The sequence below is a fragment of the Mus caroli genome, chromosome 19 (genome assembly GCF_900094665.2).
Source record: "Mus caroli chromosome 19, CAROLI_EIJ_v1.1, whole genome shotgun sequence".
Classification (NCBI taxonomy): Eukaryota; Metazoa; Chordata; class Mammalia; order Rodentia; family Muridae; genus Mus; species Mus caroli.
In genome coordinates, this window is record NC_034588.1 from 54,108,705 (window position 1) to 54,132,480 (window position 23,776).

General features: G+C 41.7%; 1 protein-coding gene across 2 annotated transcripts in view; it reads left to right on the forward strand.

Annotated features, from left to right (window-relative positions):
* Atrnl1 (attractin like 1) overlaps nt 1-23,776 on the forward strand; it is a 515,328-nt gene that overhangs the window by 26,769 nt on the left and 464,783 nt on the right. For both annotated transcript variants that reach the window (XM_021151617.2, XM_029472585.1), the window contains exons 4-9: nt 329-457; nt 4,330-4,538; nt 12,212-12,386; nt 14,998-15,085; nt 16,847-17,102; nt 19,147-19,330. In XM_021151617.2, coding sequence (XP_021007276.1) covers nt 329-457; nt 4,330-4,538; nt 12,212-12,386; nt 14,998-15,085; nt 16,847-17,102; nt 19,147-19,330 — 1,041 coding nt within the window. The remainder of the gene's footprint in view (nt 1-328; nt 458-4,329; nt 4,539-12,211; nt 12,387-14,997; nt 15,086-16,846; nt 17,103-19,146; nt 19,331-23,776) is intronic.

Genomic DNA, 23,776 nt, shown 5'->3' on the forward strand with positions numbered 1-23,776 from the left:
AGGAGGAGGAGGAGCAGGAGGAGGAGGAGCAGGAGGAGGAGCAGCAGGAGGAGGAGGAGGAGCAGGAGCAGGAGCAGCAGCAGCAGCAGGTGGCTCAGGAGCAGGAGGAAGAGGAGGAGAGAGGGGAGGTGGTGGGGCGCCTTGAGAACATGTGTTAGTGTATTATCAGCAGTTGGCCTGACAGTGTAGAAATGTGTAAGTTTGCTATTTGTTCCGCTGGTTCTCCAGTCTAACGTGTGTGCGTTCTCAGTTGGATGATGTTTTTGAGCATATTTTCTGTGCACAGCCACAGTAGATCCCCACATTTCTCGTTTCTGACCTCCTTTAGTGGCTTGATCGTTCCTGAAGTGAGGGGTAACGAGACCGTGCCTGAGGTGGTCACGACGTCTGGCTACGCGCTGCTCCACTTTTTCAGCGACGCTGCATATAACCTAACTGGCTTCAACATTTTTTATTCGTAAGTATTTGTTCAGTCTCACCTGGAAAAGCACACCGAACATATGTGAATGTCCTCTGTACACGGAATAGGTCGGTATATTAAATTTCAACGTATATAGGATCGTTTTCTAAGCAACCTGGTATATTAGCAATATACCACAGATTGTCCTCTACGTCTGATTTTATGATCGTTTTCAAATCCTGAGTGATTTGCACTAAGTTGTGCGGTTGGAAAGTTAATTACAGATTTAAAATTGTCCAAGTAAATGATTAAGTAAAGCAGCACTAGACTTGTTTACAGGAATAGCAACTCGTATGGGAGATCGCACGGTGCCCCACGCTGCCATTTTGTGCTCTAACGTGGTTTCCTTGTAGCTTGAAGAGCTGTCGAAATTAAGGTCTGACAGTCCCTCTGTTCAAGGACATCCTGGGGGCTATCGCTACATCATGGAATTCCATCTCTTTTACAAAGTTTTCACCGCGAGGAGAGTTGGTTTTCTCATGTTACACTCGAAGGAATTGAGGCACAGGAGATAAAAGTACATGGCCGTATGCTCTATCTTTTAAAACCAGAACAGTGATCGTTGAAAATCTGTTATGTGTCTGACACTTTGTACAAAACTTGCTACCTGTGGAGTTTGACAAGGTGACTGTACCTCTTTACAGGTGGGGGGAGACTCCAGCAGTTAATCCCTCTTGGCTTAGGAGTTCCTGGCTGGAACACTGGTGCTCAGTCTTGTGGCTTGTCTTAGGTCTGTTTAAACTGTTCTTGCCGTCTTCATTTAATTTTGGTAGGTCTCCAGAGGTTTACCCATTTCTTCCAGATTTCCAGTTTATTAGACTATAGGTTTTCAGACAAGCTCCAGTGACCAATTTGGCATCGCCTGTGTCTGTTGTACTGTTTTGCCTGTTGCCTCTAACTTTATTTATTTATTTTTTTTTTTTTTTTGGTTTTTCGAGACAGGGTTTCTCTGTGTAGCCCTGGCTGTCCTGGAACTCACTTTGTAGACCAGGCTGGCCTCGAACTCAGAAATCCGCCTGCCTCTGCCTCCCGAGTGCTGGGATTAAAGGCGTGCGCCACCACGCCCGGCACCTCTAACTTTATTAGTTTGGGTCTTCTCTCTGTATTTGGTTAGTTGGTTAAGGGTTTGCCAGTCTAGCTCACCGCTTTGAAGAACTCATCCTATTCAGTTCATTCTTTCTGTTGTTCATTTCTGTTCTGTTACTTTCTTGAGATTTACTGTTTTTCCCATCTACTGATTTTTGGCTCTTGTTTGTTTGTTTGTTTTAAATACTTAAAGTTTCATCGTTAAGACTTTAAATAGAGATTTCTGTGATTTTAATCAATGATATTTATAACAGTATTTTTTCTCTGATAACCACGTTCATTTGAATGCATAGGTTCCTGTATATTGAGTTTTCATGTTGATTGTTAAGTTTTAAAATTCATTCTGGAGTTTGTTTCTCAGTCTTTATGAAACTGTATATTTTAAGTGTTCTGTTGGTTTCTGTTCATCCCGTTGTGATCAGAGAGACTATGGGACATCGTTCCAGTTTTCTTGCCTCGTGTTCTACAATGTGGTCCACTCTAGAGAACGTTCCCATGGGCTGCTGGGAAGAACGTGTGGCCTGCAGCGTTTGAGCAGGGTAGCATTGACATCTGTTAAGTCCTCTGATGTGTTACGTCGTAAGTCTGATGAGTCTCCGTTGGATTTTGTCTGGGTGACCTGTGTTGTTGAGTGGGGTGTTGGCATCTCCTGTTGTTACTGTGCGGACATCAGTCTGTGCCTTTACATCCAACGGTGTTTGTCTTGTGAGACTGGACTTGCTTCTTGATGTAATGATATGGTCTCGACGAATTATTCCGTTAGTCAATATGGGAATTACTTTTTTCCTCTTCTGACCAATTTCAGGTTGAAGTCTACGTCATCAGATGTTGTAAGTTCTATATGTCAGTGGGTAGCTGGTTGCTTTACAGATCTTCCTTTGTGCAGGATCAGTGCTCATGGGGTCTTTTAGCTTTTCTTTATCATGGAGACTTTCTGTCTTCTTCAGTTAGGACAGACAGTTTTGTTAAGTTCCTGTCTCTAAAAGATTGTGTTACTGCGCAGGTCTTGTGAGAAGTCCATGTGATTCTGATCAGTTTCTGTATGTGTGACTTGATGCTTTCCTTAGACAGCTTTCAGTATCCTTTGTTGGGTACACTTAGTACTTTACCTGGACACTTAGTACTTTGCCTGTACACTTAGTACTTCTGAATGCTTAGTACTTTTCCTGTACACTTAGTACTTTGCCTGTGTTTGAAACAAGGGTTTCTTCTCTGGTCTTGACTGGTGTGCTGCATGCCTCCTATATCTGATAGCCATTTTCCTCCTATGTTTGGGAATTCTTCTGCTATGGTTTTAATAAATGTATTTCCTATGCTTTTAGTTTATACTTTTCTATGACTGTGATTTAGAAGTTTTGTTTTAAAGTGGCGTCCTATAGGCCTTGCACGCTCTGTTCGTCGGTGCTTCATGGTTTTGTGTGTTTTATGTCTGCCACCTCATCTTTAAGCCCTGCTGCTGTGGTACTATACCTGATCTATCGGCAAGGTTTTCCTATTCGACTACATTTTTTAATTGACTTCTCGAGTTTTCCATTCCACAATTCCTGATTCATTTTCCCAATATTTTTATCTTTTTGCTGAAGTCTTACATCGGCTTCATATTTTATTCAGCTATTTGTAGCTTCTGAATTTATTCAGGAGTTTGTGTTCCCTTTGATTATGTTCAACATTTATTTCTACTTAAAATATTTTAAATTAATTTTCTTAATGCACATGGGTGGTATGGTGTGTGTGTGTGTCTATGTATCACATGCATGGTTGTTGTGTGTGTGTCTATGTATCACATGCATGCCTAGTGTTTGTAGAGGCCAAAAGAAGATATTGCACCCCCTCAGAACTGGAGTTACAGACAGTTGTAAGCCTCTATGTGGGTGCTGGATATTGAACCCGTGTACCCTAGAAGAATAGCCATTGCTCTTAATCGCTGAACCATCTCTCTAGTCCCTTAACACATTTGATTTCATTAAAACCCTTTTATATCTAGAAGTCCAGGGGTAAAGAAATGAGAGGTGCTCTCAGATGCTTTTAGAGACATAGCCACAGGAGTCATTTGTCATGTTTTTCTTTTCTTTAAGAAGATAGAAATTGCTAGTGGGAACATCTTCTTCAGGAATAAAGTATTTGAAATACCTTTGAATCAGTGGTTTATTACGGGATCTTGTCATACTATAATGTATCCAGATGTGTACACAGCGGAAGTATATGTATAGCAGAATATAGGCAGTCAAGGGCATTAAGACATGTCTTCTGTGACTAAGTGGTGGCCTGTGTCTTAAGGTGCTAGAACTAAGTAAGTTCTTGGTTCTCTTAAGTTTTAGAAGTTCAAAACATCTCTCCTTAACATATCTATTCAGAATATTTATTTACGTCTCTATAAACATCACGCTTGGAGCCGGGCGTGGTGGTGCACGCCTTTAATCCCAGCACTCGGGAGGCAGAGGCAGGCGGATTTATGAGTTCGAGGCCAGCCTGGTCTACAAAGTGAGTTCCAGGACAGCCAGGGCTATACAGAGAAACCCTGTCTCGAAAAACCAAAAACAAACAAACAAAAAAACCCCAAACCAAAACATCACGCTTGGAATTGTGCAGGTGCTTCAGACATTGAGGGGAGTCCTTGAAATCGGAGTTTTGTTAGCAGAAGACATCTTGTGAATGAACTAAGACGCGCAGCATAAGTAACAGTGAGCTGAGAGCGTGGAGGAGGTGGAATGACACCTGGTGCCTGGCAGGCCGAGGCAGGCAATATACGAATGATATCTGAGCCCGCGAATTATGTTTTGCAGGATCAATTCCTGTCCTAACAATTGCTCTGGTCATGGAAAGTGTACAACCAGTGTCTCTGTTGCAAGTCAAGTGTATTGTGAATGCGACAAATACTGGAAAGGGGAGGCATGTGACATTCCTTACTGTAAAGCCAATTGTGGGAGTCCAGATCATGGCTACTGTGACCTAACAGGAGAGAAGCTCTGTGTCTGCAACGATAGTTGGCAAGGTAAGGCGGCGCTGGGATGGCATGGGGTTGATGCGGTGTTGGCGCGGGGATGGCCGGGATGGTATGGGGGTTGGCCGGGGATGATGCGGGGCTGGCCGGGGATGGTGCAGGGGTTGGGCTGGGATGGTGCGGGGGTTAGTGCGGGGATGGCTGGGGATGGTGCGGGGGTTAGTGCGGGGATGGCGTGGGGTTGGCATGTGGGCGGCTGAGGGTGGCTAGTGGCCACGTGGGGATGGTGGGTGAAATGCTACACGCATTGATTTAGTTTGCACACCCAATTCTCAGGTGTTTTTGTTTTTTGGCTTTTTTGGGGGGCTGGGGATGGTATGTTTAGGTTAACAGTTAAGTTCTTAGCATCTGCATTTTCATAAATAAAATTGGGAAAGGCCTGTCTACATGCTGTTTTAGGGATTAAGTGAAGTTACACATTAAACTTAAAATTGGAGGCATGTGATCGTTATAATCTTCTGTAATCTTTTTGTTGACTCCTCAGAGCCCGGATGACATCACCAGACTTACTGTGTGGTGTATTCAAATTTACCTCATAATTGGTAACATACTGTACTGCAAAAAAGAAATTCAGTTTTACAGTTATAGGAGTGCTTAAAATGTTTTTCTTAGGAAAGACTGACCCCTTGTGGCTGTTTTTAAAAAAGGACAGAGACTATTTCAATAAATAAAAGTTTAGCTGCTTGTTGTAAAAGTCAGATTCCTCGAAAAGAATTCTAAAATCTTCTGTCTGCCATTAAAGATTAGCTTTAAAACACATTGAAGAGTTTTGGGTTTCTTAAGCATATTAAGTCATACATTTGTCATTGTGGAGACAAACTAAAGGATACATATAGTTAGCTGGAATCATCTCTTCAGGTCTAATTTGCTGGTTCCATTTGCATAGAAGGATCTTTGTGCTAATATTGTACTTTTTTTTTTGTGTGTGGTTTTTCGAGACAGGGTTTCTCTGTGTAGCTCTGGCTGTCCTGGAACTCACTTTGTAGACCAGGCTGGCCTCGAACTCAGAAATCCGCCTGCCTCTGCCTCCCGAGTGCTGGGATTAAAGGCGTGCGCCACCACGCCCGGCATATTGTACTTTTTGACAGAGGGAACTTTGATGCACACATTACATAATCAGAGGCATATTAAACACACGACAGCAGTTGGAGCAGTTCTCGCTGACCTAACTAAGAATCACACAAGCACACTATACCAGTGATTTCCTGCAAAAGGGCTTTTATTATTGATAACATATTATTTATGGTTATGACAGGTGTAAATTCTCAAGTGTTCATTAGTAGTGGGGCTGTGTATTTTAAGTTAGTTAATCACTTGCCAATTTTGTGTCCTCAGAAAGTGCTTTGAGGCTTTTTCCAACTTAAAATTTTAAACTAAAATCTTTTCATTTTCCATAGTGACAGTTGTATATAAATAGTATTTAAAGTTCAGCTAGAGAAGTAAAATATGGCTTATATACAGTGCTTTCCACACCAGACTCATCTAGTTCTGTGACTCAGCATAACAGAGCTGAGCAAAAGATACAGAAAGTCTTCCCCCACATTAGCATAGCTCTCCCTAACAACAACATTTGCCAGAACGGTATGCCTGTTAAAACTGGCGAACCTACATCAATAGATCACTGTTACCTAAAGTCATGGTTTATATTAGAGTTGTATTGGTTAAAGGTACCATGGCATCCAACCACCTTACAGTATAGCACAGAAGCGTTTCTCACTCCCTGTACTCTGCCTCGTCACAGGTCCTTCCCTCAGCTGTCAGCAGCCAGTGACCTTCTTCCTGTCTTCTGAATGTGATATGCAGTCTTTATGGCACTCTTGGTGTATTCTGAGAAGCTTATGCAGTTTAGTAGTGCGCAAGTGAAGATGGGCGTGCTCTCCTTAAATGATACAATCATTGATACCATGATGTACAGATGTGGTCTTTTGTTGATGGCAACATTGTTCTGTGATGAGTGACTGTAGCAGAAACTATGTAGCATGTAAAGTTAAGGGGTACCTTCTTTTACTTGGTATTCTGTGTTAAAGTTTCTCTCCTGTGCTCCAGTGACTTGCAGCCCATTTATTTGTAGCATGAGCAATGTTCACTGTGTGGATGTACTGCAGTTTCTCTGTTGATTCATTAGGACCTCTTGGTTGCTTCTGATATTTTTAATGTATGTAGCTCAGGCTGGCCTCGAACTTTTGGTGACCTATCATAGACCCTTGAATGTATAGATTTTTCCAATATATTAAGTCACATTAGGAAAAAGGTGTTTTGGAAAATGTTTATCTCTTACATTTATTTGTAATAATTGGATAAAGAAGATATTTTAAAACTAAATAAAAATCAAAACATAACAAATTTACTTTATGTTCACATGTAAAGAATAATCAGTTTCACAGGGGCCTCCAAGATGTGGCAATATGCTATAGCAACTGCCTCAATCCAAGCGTTTTTTCCTTTATGTGACTTTCTGAATCCTTGGGCTTTTGTTAGAGCAACATAAGTATTTAAAACTTGATTGAGCAGAAGGGAAGTTGTGGTGCTGTTTGGAAGAGACCAGTGTCTTTCCAGCATTGATTAATTCCTTTTGCAAACAGAGCTCACTGAGTTTTAGATCTGGCAGCTACATACTGTATTTCTAGTCTAACCTTACAGCCAGTGTGGATACCATGGTCAGTGGGATGTGCAAAGGAGTGCCATGTGGACATGTACTAACTAGCTCACTCTGATATTTCCCTGGCAGATGCCGACAGCTCTAGTAACCAGAGCACTCACCGCCCACTAGTGCTTCTGGAGGTTGGATGTCTTAGATTAGAAATGAGAAAAACCAGGTTCTGGGGAGGGTTATCTTGGTTGCCTTCTTGCTGCGTTTTCCTCTGTCAGAGCTATGGCAAGAACACATGCGTGTGTATCTCGCACACTTTCTCATCCATCACATTAGGGTTTAGGGCTTACATCTAGGAATTTTGGTAAACCCAAACAAGCATTCAGTCTGTAACGTGCTGATTCTTAGAGTGGATGATTCTTATAGTCACTTCAATTTATGAAGAAATCATCCCAGCTTACAGGCTTATTTTCGGTAAGTCAACTAACCTGTCTTGTTATTAATTTCATCTTCTTTAGAAAGATTCATTTACATTTGTCTGGGTCCTAGGATGACAACTGTATAAAGTATTAAAATGTATTCATTTGTACTATTCTGTTTGTATGTGGTGTATGCATGTGCACATGTGGTATGTGCATGTCTATGTGTGGAGGGCAAGAGGCTGACACTGGGTGTCTTCTGAGATTGCTATTTACTTTATTCGTTGCGGTGGGCGAGGGGAGATCTCTTCCTGAACTGGAGCTCATAAGTAGGCTAGCCTTGGAACTCCCAAGGATGGATCCACTTGTCCCTTTCCCTCAGTGCTGGGTTACTGTGGATGTGTGCCATCACTGTCAGCTTTGGGGTGGATGCTGGTGATCCTAACATGGAGCCTCATGCTGGCACAGCAGCCATTTAACAACTGAGCCGTCTCCCTGCTCTGAAATAGTTTCCCAAGGACTAACGCTATAGTGACATTTCCTTTTTAGTAAGTAGATACTTGATAATAGCTCTTGATTTAATCATCTCTTTTGTAACCAAGCTTAATGCATTTTATTAACCTATAAAATTTGCATTTGTGAATAATGCTTGAAGATTAGACATACTGTTTGGGTATTCTGTGAACACGAGACCAGACTAATCAAATGGGCGGTTTGGTTTTTTTGTGCCTAGAATAAATGTTAACCAGCATGCTTTCCTTTCTACTTCATTATTTTAAATGTCTGTGTATATAGCCTTGGTGGCTGTAATGATCAGAAATAGGTCTTTAGGATGTTAAAGTTAACTCTTTTCTAGTACATGTATCTCATGTATCTTGATAATAACAATGATTTTCAGAATGAGTGCCACAGGGGCTCAAGGGGCAATGCCCCTTTTCTGTTCCAACCAACTTTGGAATAGTTTCTATATCGAGATTCCACCTACAACTTTATTTTAGCCTCATTACCCCTCAAAATTGGGACGTTGGAGACCACCGATTTCTGCTTAGACAGACACCCCTTTATAATGACATAATTCACCTAAATTGTGTGCACCCTATTCTTAGAGAGGGTGTGGAGTGATGACTACCAGTCATGTGACTTAGGGTTTGCAAAGTTTACTATCCTGAGAACAGTTTGAGAGCATTTAAAATGCACTGAAACTGATAGTAGGGCCTTAGTGATTGCTTCTGTGAGCCTAGTGCACACGCAGACTCTTTTGTGTGCTGTAACAAATGCTTTTCAGTGGAGTTGGAAGATAGCACTCTTTAGAGATGTTTTCTCATCTTGCTCCCCCCTCCTCCCCCTATTCTTTGGAGAATTTGAGATTTCAGTATACATGTTAAATGATAAGTGGAAGAAAGAAAAATGGTGGATATAGCAAACTAATATAGGTATGCTAAATGATATAAGAAAGGCACTGTAGAAATTAATTTCACTTTAAACATGTGACCAATTATTTAGTTTGAGCAAAACAATATATCTAACATATTAAATGAAGGCGCATAATCTTGGAGTTATTATAAGTTTAATTCTGGATGGTTATAATGAAATAAATGTTGCAATATAGTGAATCATGTGTATTTTTCCTAGGTTCCCAGAGCACAGTGTGATTATATGTTTATACAATACTGCATACATGTACAATTATCATTTTTAAATGTACAACGAAACTATTATAAAAATGTACAATCGTAATTAAAAACATTTTACTGCTACAAAGTGGTAACAGTCACTTGTGATGTTACTGAGTCTCCTTTGCTGGGGGACAGTCTTGCTTCAGTTTTATGGCTACCAGTGGTCACTGATAATGGCTGCAATTGCCGTGGGAGGTCAGATTGCAGATTAATAGGATTGGTGTGATCCTGGTTGACAGCATCTTACCCGAGAAGAACTTTTCAACACTGGTGTCTACCCTCTCAAGCCTCTTCCCTAACCAAGCAATATTCTAAGTCTATCCTAAAGTGTCTACATGGTCTTCCTCAGCAGAAGCTGTACTGGGAATCCATTTTTTCTCATCACAAGGAGTAGCTCTTGGTTCAGTTCTGTCTCCGTGCTTTGCTTCTGGTCCCTTTGCTGTGCCCACCAGATCAACAGTCACTTTTAATGTGGCAGAGTCACTTAAAAGCACTCACAGGATTGAAACCTCCCTTAGATTCCTTTGAATGTTGGTATTTTGATCTCCTTCCATAATCTCTGATTCTCTTACTGCATCAGAGTGGCGACGAAGCCCTCGTGGCACGTTTCCAGCTCGGCCAGGGCCATCATCAGCGCTGGATTGCTGCCTGCTGTCCAAATGAGCCCTAGCCGGTCACTCTGTGGAGCTGTCTCCACTCCCGCCCTCCACACCCCCTCCCACACACTCTTTGTAAACCAGCCTCTGTCAGCCCCACAGTGGTCTCTTCTCCTTCCTTTCTCAGCTTTCAGAGAATTGAACAGAGTGAAGGTTTACTGAGGTCTGCACTCAGCCGCTGGGTTGGGTTTTATTTAAAGTGATGTTTGAGTGGTTTGCTCTCCCACTGAAAGCCCCAAACCTGGCTGTTAGCAGTAGGGCAGTCACCTCACCATTTGTTCTCTGGGGGAGCACTTCTGTCTGCTGTAAATGGCGGGTGACAGAAGAGGGCAGCGTGCACTTTGGATTTAACTGAAAGGAGCGGCACCTCCCTATTCGTCTTGACATTTAGAAACCTGTGTAGTCACCAGCGGCTTAATTCCAATTCTGCTTTGTCTTCAGTGATAAGGAGAGGGAGAGAATAGGGGACAACCAGGCCAGTTCCTGAAGCAGTCAGAACACACACACTTATCTTGGGTTTATTGCTTTATGTAGCTGTGGTTGGTGGTGACCTCAAGTGACTTAAATAGTAATGTGATTATAGGTTGTCACGACATGTGATTCTAATGGCAGATCTTGGATAGTGAGAAACACACAGGATACACACAGATGCCGGCCTGGTTCAGCCAGTGTTGCTGTAAGACTCAGCCTGTACCCATTGTATCTGTAAGTGCAGCACCAGGCAGTACAGTGACAGGGAGTGCAGTGCAGCGACAACTGCATGACAGGAAGTGCAGTGACGGGAAGTGCAGTACAGTGACAGGAAGTACAGCAACAGGAAGTGCAGTGCAATGACAGGAAGTGCAGTGCAAAACAGGAAGTGCAGCACAGTGACAGGAAGTGCAGTGCGGCAAAAAGTTCATGACAGGAAGTGCAGTGGCAGGAAGCACAGCACAGCACCAGGAAGTGTAGTGCAGGGCCAGGAAGTACAGCACAGTGACAGGAAGCACAGTACAGTGACAGGAAATGTAGTGTAGCAACAGGAAGTGCAGTGCAATGACAGGAAGTGCAGTGCAAAACAGGAAGTGCAGCACAGTGACAGGAAGTGCAGTGCGGCAAAAAGTTCATGACAGGAAGTGCAGTGGCAGGAAGCACAGCACAGCACCAGGAAGTGTAGTGCAGGGCCAGGAAGTACAGCACAGTGACAGGAAGCACAGTACAGTGACAGGAAATGTAGTGTAGCAACAGGAAGTGCAGTGCAGTACAGTGCGACACTGGGTGTCGTGACAGTGAGTTCCTCTGTTACCAAGTTTCAGAGTCACTGATCACCCCATCTGTATCTTATGGATGAGGACACCTAATCAATCACATGAGTCTCGATAAGAGACAGTTGTTGCTCCAGTTTTATGCTATTGGACGTCATTCTAAACTAATAATTGATTTTACTTTATGAAATTTTTATAGTTTCCTTTTTTTTTTTTTTTTTTTGGTTTTTGGAGACAGGGTATCTCTGTGTAGTCCTGGCTGTCCTGGAACTCAATTTGTAGACCAGGCTGGCCTGGAACTCAGAAATCTGCCTGCCTCTGCCTCCTGAGTGCTGGGATTAAAGGTGTGAGCCACTATGCCCAGCTCGAAATTTTTAGTTTCTGAACATTATTCTTATTATTAATTTTCTGATATACGAGGCTACCTACTGAAGCCAGTTTGGTCCTTAATAATGTGATCCTTATTATCACATTTGTTTAATAGCGTGTACTTTATAAACGTCTTTTATATACTTTTTGTATATACTTATAATAGCATTTGTGAATACTTTTATTTCCTCTTTATGTATGAAAGCTTGATGCTGGGCAAAGTAAACAGATTTGTCTAAGGTCACATCATAATAGACCAAACTCGGATTTGAGGATGTTGTTTTCCACTTTAATATTATAGAAGCACACTAAAGTAAATAGGACATTTCGTGGTATTTAACAAGTTATGAATATATTATGATATCCATTAGAACATGCTAAAATCTGATTATAATTTCCTTGTTAAGGATTAATTTGCAAGTTATATGTCAGTCTTTTTTCCATGAGGGAAGGTTTTGGGCTGGGGGCTCACTATGTACCTGAGTTGTTAATTTGCCCATGATTTTTCAGTCTTCCTCCCTCAGCCTTTTGCCTGATGGTTTTAGAGGTGTGCTCTACCTTGTAGGGTCAGACTAATGTTTGTATTACATTTTTAATATGATGAACATTAGATTCTCTTCATCTGTGTAATCTGCTTCGGTAATGTAAGATCTTTGTTTGATTCAATGTGTTGCTTGATTTTTTTTTTTTTTTTTTTATTATTTAAACAGGCCCAGATTGTTCTCTGAATGTCCCTTCTACTGAGTCTTACTGGATTTTGCCAAATGTCAAACCCTTCAGCCCTTCCGTAGGTCGGGCCTCACATAAAGCAGTTTTACATGGGAAATTCATGTGGGTGATTGGAGGATATACTTTTAACTACAGTTCTTTTCAAATGGTTCTGAAGTAAGTATTTATTTTTAGAGTTTCATAACACACTAAGTTCTATTGTTCAAATATATAAATGGCTGTTTCTGAGGTAGTATATATTTGCTAAATTTGAGATCATATTCAGTCAGTGCCCAAACCCAATTATTTGTCACTATACATGGGGATTTGTTTTGTATAAAAATTTTAATACCCATTTAGAATGTTTTATTTTATTTTTTCATACATGCAATTATGTATGCATAGCTGTAGAATATATTAATGCAAGGTTTTTATCTTATTTTTATTTTATTTTTTACTAGGTAATTTCTTTATTTACATTTCAAATGTTATCCCCTTTCCTAGTCTCACCTCTGAAAACCCCCTATTCTCTCCCTCCTCCCCCTGCTCACCAACCCATCCACTCCCTCTTCCTGGCCCTGGCATTCCCCTATACTGGGACATAAAACCTTCACAGTAACAACGGCCTCTCCTCCCACTAATGACCGATTAGGCCATCCTCTGCTACATATGCAGCTAGAGTCATGAGTTCCACCATGTGTTTTCTTTGGTTGGTGGTTTAGTCCCTGGGAGCTCTGGAGGTACTGGTTAGTTCAAATAGTTGTTCCTTCTATGGGGCTGCAAACCCCTTCAGCTCCTTGGGTACTTTCTCTAGCTCCTTCATGGGGGACCCTGTGCTCAGTCCAATGGATGGCTGTGAGCATCCACTTCTGTATTTGTCAGGCACTTGGCAGAGCCTCTCAAGAGACAGCTATTTTAGGCTCCTGTCAGCAAGCTCTTGTTGGCATCCACAATAGTGTCTGGTTTTGGTGGTTGTAGAGTGTTTTAAATACGTTTCTATTTCACCAGGAAGCCATGTGATTTGCTAAGAGGTCTATGAAAAGAAAGGGTTAAGTTAAAGGAAAGGATGAGGGCGGCAAATGGAGCAGTGGAGAAGGATGTAAGCTTTGCCTTGTGTGGGGTGAGTCATGGCAGGTTCTGAGCAGGCTTTGACTTACACTGTAGGAAACTCCCTCTGACCATTTGAGTCAGAACAGGGCTCTTAGGAAGAAGACTAGAAACGAGGATTTAGTTCGAATGGAATTATACAGGGGACGAGTTCTATATGGAGAAGAGCAAGACTAAGTTCCAGCCGCTACATCATAAGAAGGTTGGGAGGGAAAAGAGAAACCAGCGAGCAGTTTGAAAAGGAATGCGGGGTTTAGGGAAACCACCCGGTGCAATGACTTCAGAGAGGAGTGGGTTTGAGGATTAACAGCCACCCACATCAAATGCTGGCCATTAGCCACCCAGGCAGAAGAGTGGCCAAGGATTTGATCTGAAGGTGTTGATGTTCATCAGGTTTGTGGAGTAGTTGGGTTAACAGACTCTGGGAGCAGCAGCCTTCTAGCGTGAAAGGCAGTGAGGTCACAGTGGGTTTAGTTGTTTTATTAAAAATCCCATTTGATACATGTTTGCTGATCTAGTTAGACCTAAGGAAACAAACCAACACAAGTGGATGGGGGAGTTGTTGGAGTGTTTGGGGATCATGGCACTCAACCTGTAGCAGGGCCACAAGCCCTGGAAACACCACTATCTACTTCAAACTCCTACAGGTTGTTTTGCCAAACCAAGATCCAGTGTGGAGTGTGGCCGAGGTTTCAGCTGGAGCTCAGAGGCCGAAGCACTTCAGAGGCATGGTTTAGAACTCCAGGTCATGTCCAATAGATTCCAGAAACCATACTTTTGTGTCACATAATCCAAGACTAGCTTTCTTTTATAAAATGCCCTATACTTCTAGATTTATTTTGTACAATTATATTTATGCATAGGAAATACATAGTTCTTGATGATTTTTTACACACACGCATTAATATTAAAAGCAAATAACTATTGTAAGAGGGCAGAAATTTTTATCTGTTTCTAAGGAAAACTGGGTTTCATTTTAATTCGAAATTGAAGAACTCATTATAAGTTATGAGTCCATTGCAATTATTAAATGCAATTAGACTTATTCTAGCAGTGAATGGCCTACTCAAGTTTACATATCTGCTTAGAGTTTTTAAAAATTACTGTTTTAAATTTTATCTTATTGTGTATGAGTGTTTGCTTACACATATGTGTGTGCACCAACCACAAGCATGCCTGGTGCCCGTGGAAGTCGGAAAAGGACTTTGCATCTCCTGGAACTGGAGTTACAGGCGGGTCCTCTGCGAGTACAGGGACTCGTAACCATGGAGGCCTGCCTGGAGTCCTGTATATTGTGCATTAAAATGTTAAACCTTAAGAGCAAATATTCCTTTCCTTTTTTATTTTTATTTTTTTTTTTGTGACAGGGTTTCTCTGTGTAGCCCTGGCCCTCCTGGAACTTACTCTGTAGACCAGGCAAGGCCTTGAACTCAACGATCTGTCCACCTCTGCCTCTAAGTTCCGGAGTTACAGGCATGCACTACCACTGCCCAGCAGCAAGAAGAGGTATTTCTCAACGGAAGCTTCATCAACAGTTTCAATATGGTCTATAAAATTGCTAGTTAAACATCCTTCAGAATTTAAAGAGAATTTGGTTTCAAGTGAAGAAACTCATACACCCAAATTAAAGAGCCGACAAGGAATTCTAGCCCGCTAACCTAGCTTGTCTTCTTGTTTCCAGTTACAATTTAGAAAGCAGTATATGGAATGTAGGTGCTGTATCAAGGGGCCCGCTTCAGAGATACGGACATTCTCTTGCCCTCTATCAGGTAGGTCTCCTGCTTACAAACATTTTGGTTGTTGTTTTAAGAGCTTGTGTTAGAGAAGTAGTAGAGCTCAGATTTGTTTCAAGCCCTCCATGAGAACGGTAGACCAGAGAGACTCACGATTAGAGCTCCACTAGACTGACATCCTATAACATTGCTTTATGTGCTTTTACTGCATCACAGAGGGGTGGGTGGCTTCTCACTTGGTTTCCTACTCAGGAAGGAGGGCTTCGTAGATTTGCCTCTTGGTTTCATTTATCTATTTTATTCGTTTTTTTTTTTTTTAAATCAGGGGTACGATGAGCAGTAAGGGTTCAGCCTCACTGTTTTGCCATGTCTCTGTTTCCCACATTTACTACAGAGCAGCACTTTTTCTCATTGAGTAGTCTTAGCACCGTCTGACCACAGGCGTGTCTCTTATCACCAGTGTGTCTCAGGGCTCCTCATTCTCCTGTGCTGATTTATGTCAGACCACACTGTCTTCAGACCTGCTTTGTACTGTTTTAAAGAAGTCTCTTAGCTTTTACAGACTGGTCTACTTTTCCGTAGCCCTTGCTCTTATAGATGACTCTTAGAATGGGATTTCTGATTCTGCAGAGAGCTCTGACAGTGATGGAGCTGAGCCCTGTGCACAGACACGGAGATCTTTGTCATCTCTGTAGACAGAGACGGCTGATCCCTGAATGGGGAGTGTTTTCCCATTCATATCTTTGTAAATTTCAGCTGTGTTTTTATAACTTCAGTTTTAAACTCTTTTTGTAGATCGACTCCTAAATACGTTGTGCTTTTTGGTGTTCAGTGTAATTGCTTTGCTAAGTTTGCTTTTAGATTGCTTATCCCAAGTGTGTAGACAAACACGCACTTTGTGCTCTGACCTCATGCTACAACGTGACTGAATTCTCCGGCTAACTCTTCGTTTCTTAGCATCTTTTATATAGAAGGTGATACAATCTGCTGGTAGAAATTCTCTTCTGGTCCATTTTATCTGGGCCCTTATTAGTTCTTGCTTATCTGCCTGACCTAGGTGGACCTTTCAATGGAAATGACAAAGTAGGCATCCTTATCGTATTCTTGGTCTCCAGGGAAATCATCTTACATTTCACCATTAAGTATAATTTTAGTGTAGTGTTTTCCTTAGATAACGTCTATCCAATTGAAGAAAACATCTTTTTAGTCTGCTGAAGTATAGTGATCTATACCATTTTTGCATCACTTCTGTGAATCAACTGTGAGTGAAATTAATTGGATAATCTGTAAGTGTTGAAGGTATGAAGTATCTTCCCACAGCCATAAATGGTACTGGAATGTACTCTGAGGGATGTTCAGATGCCCATGTCTTTGGTGCTGGAAAACACTGAATTGTTGAGAGTGGCAAGAACGGTTAACATAGGTGATATAATGAAAATGTAACCGTTGGGGACCCAGGTCACTCAGATGTTGAGCAGACTGTCCATGAGTGATGGCAGTCAGAGTACTGTGTGGCTTTTCTGACATGTGGGAGCCGTACGTTGTTAACACTTAACACAAGAGTTTCTGATGTGTTTTAAAACAAAAATATACTTAATAGAGTATATAATGTGAACATTTAAATTAAGACGCATTAATGGAACTTATGGAACCATGGCTAAGCTTTCCCTTTCGTTACCGTTGATGGAGTGTGCAGAGAGCAGTTTCCAAAACGTAGTGTGTGAGTAAATTAAAGAACGGATGCATGCTGCCGAGAAATTCCTATTCTGTGCACTAACGTGTGCGTTTAACTCACAGGAAAACATCTTTATGTACGGAGGCAGAATGGAGACCAGTGATGGCAATGTCACCGATGAATTATGGGTGTTTAACGTACGCAGTCAGTCATGGAGCACGAAAACCCCCACTGTCCTTGGCCACAGTCAGCAGTACGCTGTGGAGGGACACTCAGCACACATCATGGAGCTGGACAGTAGAGATGTGGTCATGATTGTCATATTTGGATATTCTGCAATATATGGCTATACCAGCAGCATACAGGAATACCACATCTGTGAGTTTCTTTAAAAATGTAATTTCTTTAATGGTTGGGAGCATCCTTATTTTAATCTCCTAATTACTTTGTCAAAATGTTAAATTATTTCAGATTGGAATTATAAGGCAATTATGTTCATAATGGTTTTTTAATATAATCTTTTTAATTATTCTAAAATGTTGTCATTGAATATTTGGGTATATCTCTTAGCCAGATGAGGGGGGTGTTATGTGCTCATTTTCCAATATTTTAAGCTATGAGGCATTCCAACAGAGGGTGCTGTTGCCTTGGATTCTGCCTATGAACCAAAAGCTGAAATTACTTCATGTCTTTGTAGTTTATGAATTTTAAAGTTTTCATTTTTGGTGTCATGTCTTATTGCTAGGACTTTAGCTACTTTACGGTAGATTTTCAAGGATAAACTTGCTTTCTAAAAGACGTTGTTGTTTAGTGTGTGGAGGTGATTTGATTTCTCTATTGCTGGTTTTTTTTGTGATTTTTTTTTTCCTATTGTTATTTTTAATTTGTCCGCATTTGTCTTATAGTTGCTGTTTAAATTTAAGAATATTCTCATTTCTGGGTCCCTCACTAATGGGCTCAGTCCTTGACTGTTAACCAACATAAATGACCTTACAGAGTCTGACCACAGTCACAGTGAGACTGCTCCTTTGTGGGTCACCTTGACAGTAAGAACACGTGTGTGAGAAAGGTGCCCTTCCCAGTCTCATTCAGATGTGACCAGCACCACCCATGCGCCGGAGTGCACGGGCGCAGTAACGTCTGTGCTGGTTGGCAGCTGATACGTGTGTTATCTGGCAGACTTTTATTCTCAGCTAGGAATAATCAGTATGTAGAATGGCCACTGGAGTTTTGGTGAATTAAGAAAGAGCTGTACATTCAGTTCCGTTCCTTTTGGCTTGTTCTATAACCCAAATACTACTGCTATGTGAGTTTTTGTTTGCTTTCTGATTTCTTGGTTGCAAGTGGGGATGCATCGTGATTGTTGAGTTTTATAGGAATCGTGAGCACTTAAAACATTGTGTGTATTTTATCACTACAAATTAAGATCTATCAATTTTTCTCTCACATTGTGTTTCCTACTAAGATTTACTGCTGTGTCCAAGGGTGTTCAAGCAGCTGGTGTGATGTCCAGGTGTCTGATGCCGGAGAGTTAAAGGGCTTTCACCCTGAAAACTACACAGCAAAGAGCACAGAACAGTGGCCAGATGTCGCTAAAAGACACCAGAGTCATTAGTTCCCCGACCATGGTCCAGGAGGGCTTTACTGTTCCATTGTAACAGCTGCTGGGCTGGAGAGCCGCCAGCTCACGTCAAGAGCACTTGCTCCTCACAGGACCCGAGTTCAGTTCCCAGCAGTTACCTGGTCCTCTGCTGCTACAAGCACAGGAGAATATCTGTCTTTCCCTTCAAATCGCTTGCCAGTGTGTCTGTCCCTAGAACCCAACAATATTATGATTGTCAGGAGAATACTAGAACTTTAGTTTTCTCATTAAGCTTAGGTTTAAGGATGGTGCTCTGGCTGGAAAAATGGCTCAGCAGTTAAGAGTACTGACTGCTCTTCCAGAGGTCCTAAGTTCAATTCCCAGCAACCACACGGTGGCTCACAACCACCTGTAATGGGATCCAATGCCAGCTTCTGGTGTGTCTGAAGACAGAGACAGTGTACTTATATATACATAAAAAAGGGTAGTGGTCATGTAATTTTTATCTGTTATATCACTAACATATTCAATGTTTGTCACATAGGAGGCCCTGATATAAATTTGTTGTATATTTTATTTAAGTACTACTTTTGAATAACATAAGTACATATAAGTAAAATTTCCCCTATTTTCTTTTATAAGCACACAGCTTGGATTTTCAGTGTTTCAGAATTCATTTTGGGACATGCAGGACACTTAGGTTGCCTTAGTGCCCACCGTAGTGTCTTTAAGTACTGAGTGTTAGGCTGCTCTCTCTACACATAAAAATGTGTGGGGTTTTTTTTTTGTGATATTTTGGTTGTTTTGAACATCGTCACCTATTTTTCTCCCCTGCTATAGCCTCAAACACTTGGCTAGTTCCAGAAACGAAAGGAGCCATTGTGCAAGGTGGATATGGCCACACAAGTGTGTATGATGAAGTGACCAAGTCCATCTATGTTCACGGAGGCTACAAAGCATTGCCCGGCAATAAGTACGGGCTGGTGGATGACCTCTATAAGTATGAAGTCAACACCAGGACTTGGTGAGTAGGCTGAGTGACAGATGGGGAAGGGGTGGTGGGAAGGGCTGGGCAACAGTATCTTTATTGGCATTTTATCATCCATTATATTTTGATAGTATTCCTTCCCCTTCTCCCCTCCTCCCAGATCACCCTCACCTCCCTCCCCTTAACCTTCATGTTCTTTCTCTCTCAGTAAAAAACAAAACCAAAAGAAATCAAAACAAACAAACAAAACAACCACCAAAACTCCCAGAAATACCCAAACCAAAACAAAAAAGTCACACACAAAAGCTGTGGACAACAGTTGCAACTGGAGAAACCCGATCTTCCCTTTTCCTTGTAGGTGTCAGTTGCAAATAGCTTCTGGGTTGGTTCGGGTGGGAGTTTGTGCTCACTTCTCCTCCTCCATGCGGTTGTGTCTGGTTTGAGCCTGAGCAGGCCTTGTGCGTGCTGTCCCAGCCCCGTGAGCTCCTATGAGCACCAGCCCCGTTGTCTTGTGATAATATCTTATGTTTACACAGTAGTGGTGGGTATGGAAAAGCCACAGAGAAGTTTTTGAACTTTTAAAATCTTAAATGGTAACTACGACACATGGTCATGCAGCCAATAGTACAAAATAATAAATTCCCACCACACCTGGTGACAGGATTCCCACGCATGCTCCTAGGCAGAGAGCAACGGAGGCTCAGTGACGTTACCGTGCGTGGTTCCCCAGTTAACATGGTCGCTTGGAATTCTCTCCAGGGTTCATTTGTCTCTTTTTGTTTAATGTATGACATATTTATAGCCATGACATTCGTCTTCTTCTAGAAACACACTGTTGTTGTTGTTTTTTAAAATCTTTTGTATTTGTAGTTTTACACTATAATTTTTGTTGTACTTGTTTTTTTGTGTGTGTGTGTGTATGTTTTTTTGCTTTTTTGTCTTAAGACAATGAACATGCCTTTTGAAGTTGCTTGAGTGCACTTAAGGAAAATTGTTCATTACATAGTGATTTACTACCCTTTCACATCTACATCTATCCTTAACTTTCGGCAGTGTCTGAAGAGAACAGGGTTTTGTGAGACTTCCTCTGGGAAATGAATAATAACATCCTAAACATGACCTAAGAGATTAGGCCACAGAATGAAGCAGCTTCCTGAGAACAAGGGCAGGGGAAATGAATACAATCATAGTAAAAATCCCCTCAGAATGCAGACAAAGAGCAAAGGCATTTCCCTGTTTTGGAGGCAACTCTGGCTGAATGACAACAGACAGATTTTCTTGGTCTGCAAGCTGTGTGCGCGGTGGGTAGTGCACATGCACGTGTCTATGTGTTTTCCTGTGGTAGTAGGCACACACATTTGTGCACATGCACTTATGTGTGCATGCCTGTGGAGGTTTGAAGTTGGAGCCAGGGAGTCTTTCTCAAACATCACCATTTATCTTACTTGCTGAGGAAGCGCATCTTCCCTGATACAGCTCACCTGGCTAGCCTGCTTACTCCAAGGATCCTCTCCTGTGTCTTCCACCTTTTAAGCACTGGGAATCAGGTGGACTACCACACCCACCTGGCCACACCCCTGACCACACCCACCTGGATTTTTCTTGGGTTCTGCTGAGCTGAACTCTACTTGCACACCCACTCAGCCACACCCTCTGACCACATCCCCCTCACCACACCCAGCCAGCCACACCCCTGACCACACCCACCTGTCCTTTATCTGGGTCCTGGGGAGTTGAACTCTACTATCTGCTATCCTGTTACTTATGCAGTTAACACTTGACCAATCCAGTAGATGACTTCTTAACTGAAAACATGGAACTCAGGAAGACACAGTGCTTCCAAATGTCTGGAAGAAAGCCTAAAATTCTCTACCTAATGGAAAATTATTAACAAAAGAAAACAACACAATGACATTTTCAAAACACTACCCCCACTACCACCACCACTGCGACCACCACCATCACCATCACCAACAAAAATACACAAGCAACCAACCAACCAAGAATTGAATCAGACAACATATCTCAGCCATAGTGGGGGTGGGGAATTAAGATGTTTTGTTTTATAACTTAACAAATAGGAATATATTTGATATCACTTCTGTGATTTAATATTATATGCTACTAGTTTGTGATAATTTGATATGTGGTGGCGCACGCCTTTAATCCCAGCACTCGGGAGGCAGAGACAGGCAGATTTCTGAGTTCGAGGCCAGCCTGGTCTACAGAGTGAAAACTCACATTTTAATGTTTAGTTACCAAACATTTTTATTTTCACTGTTGGGAAAGGATTGAGGCATCAGAGCCACTGCTGCTACACCCCTACTTCATAAGCAGTTAGATCTTATCTGTTCACATTTAAAGAGTGGAGAAACACAAATGCCCTTTGACTTTTCGGGTTCTCACTCCTCCGAGTTGACTCTTTTTATCTTGGTTCTATGTTGTGCTGACCGGTGCTATCCTTTCCAGAGGGCTTCAACTTTGTCATAGAGGTCTGGTGTCATTAGAGCTTTGATTAACCTTGTTTAATGAGGCAGATCATGATGCTTTTTTTTGCATATCTGTCATATCTGACAGTAGGTGTGCGTGCGTGTGTGTGTGCGTGTGTGTGTGTGTGTGTGTGCGTGTGTGCATGTGTGTAATAGCAGGGACTTAGATCTTGAAACCTATTTACCTGTCAAGAGATTTTGGAGACGGCTCAGTTTTGTAAGTTTGCTATTAGGCCAAGCACATTTAAGTTGATATTGATGACCATACTTAATATGTCTACATATTACATGCCTGAACCCCTTCCAACAAATGCTTCATTGAATGGCTATCAAGCTGTTTGTTAGGTTAAAAAGAAAACCACAAAAACTGCAGACAAGTCTCTGAGGAGCTGAGATGTACTAAGAGTGATAATGGTTAGAGAAGTGAGTCAAGAGAGCATCGCTTTTTAAGGTTGAAGAAATTTACATTTGTAGCCTGACCCAGGACCAATCAAACATGTAAAAAACAGGAAGACAGAAAGGGAGCACTTTGCTGGGAAGAGTGTTTGCAAAAGCAGTAGTGGGAGGGAGCACGGGGGTCGGGGGGAGCAGGCACTTCACGTTGAGAACCAGCAGACTGCGTGACCACAAATGCAGAAAAGACTGCGAGGACTTATACATCGTTCAGTTCTCTAGTTTCTCAGTGAAATAAAAGTCACTGGCTGAAAACACAGAGCTCGCTTCAGGACATTTGAGTTACAGAGATTGATATATGAAGTGATCACTGGGGAGGGGCAGGCCTGGGCGAGGGCAGGGAAGGATTGTGGGTAGGATTGTGTGGGCACTGATGTGAGGAGTGGTAACGTACTGCGAGCATGAATCGCTCAGCATTTCAGCCCTGTGTCTGAGCATCTGGCGTGAATGAACACCCATGGTCTCGATGCTCTAGTTAGCCTGTTAGGCTTTGTTTTGTTCTGTTTTATTTTGTTATTGATCCATTGATCCATCTATTTATATATTGTGTGGATACTTTTGTGTGTGCACATATGCCTGTGCGCATGTTCATGCATGTATACAGATGTCAGACATTTACATTGAGCTTCCACTTTATTCTCCACCTTTCTTTTGAGACAGGGTCTGTCCCTGACCCTGGAGTTTACTGATGCTGCCGGCTGGCCAGCGAGCTCCGACGATTTGTTCTTCTGCACCCTTCATCCTGAGTCACAGCCAGCCTCTTGTTTCCTGTGAGACAGGCACTTCACTAGTGAGCCATCTCTTCCGCCCTCCAGTTTAGATTTCAATTTGCATTTTCTCCTTCACAAATAACGTAGAATATCTTCTTATATTTATTGTCATATAGTACTTAGTTTAAATTTCGGGCAAATATCCTGTCCATTTTATTATATTTGCTAGATTGTGTATATCTCTCTGCAGTATCGGTTTATTTTGTATTTTGCAATCGTGCTTTCTCAGAGTGTGGATAGTTTTTCTATTCTTTCCTTATTATTTGATAAATATTTGATATATACTTACATGTATATAGTCAAAGAAGGAAATTTTATTTTATAAGCTGTGCTTTGTGTTTTGCTTAAATAACAGTATTCCACAATGTTTTATATTTTTATAAATAATCTTCAAATTTTTATAACTAGTTTCACAGTTAATTTTCATCCTAGGTAGGTAAGAGTGTGTGTGCGCGTGTGTGTGTGTGTGTGTGTGTCTGCCAGTAAAAGCTTCTGTATGTGAGTGTGTCTGTGCAGTAAGAGCTTGTGTGTGTGTGTGTGAGTACATGTGTGTGCAATAAATACTCCGTGGGCATTGGTCAATAACAGCTCATTCATTCCTTTGATTGTCTATAGTATGGAAAACATTAATAACAAAATTATACCTAGGTGATTAATATTTTCATGCTCTTTTCTTTTTTTTTTTTAACATTTTTATTACATATTTTCCTCAATTACATTTCCAATGTTATCCCAAAAGTCCCCCATAGTGCCCCCCACTTCCCTACCCA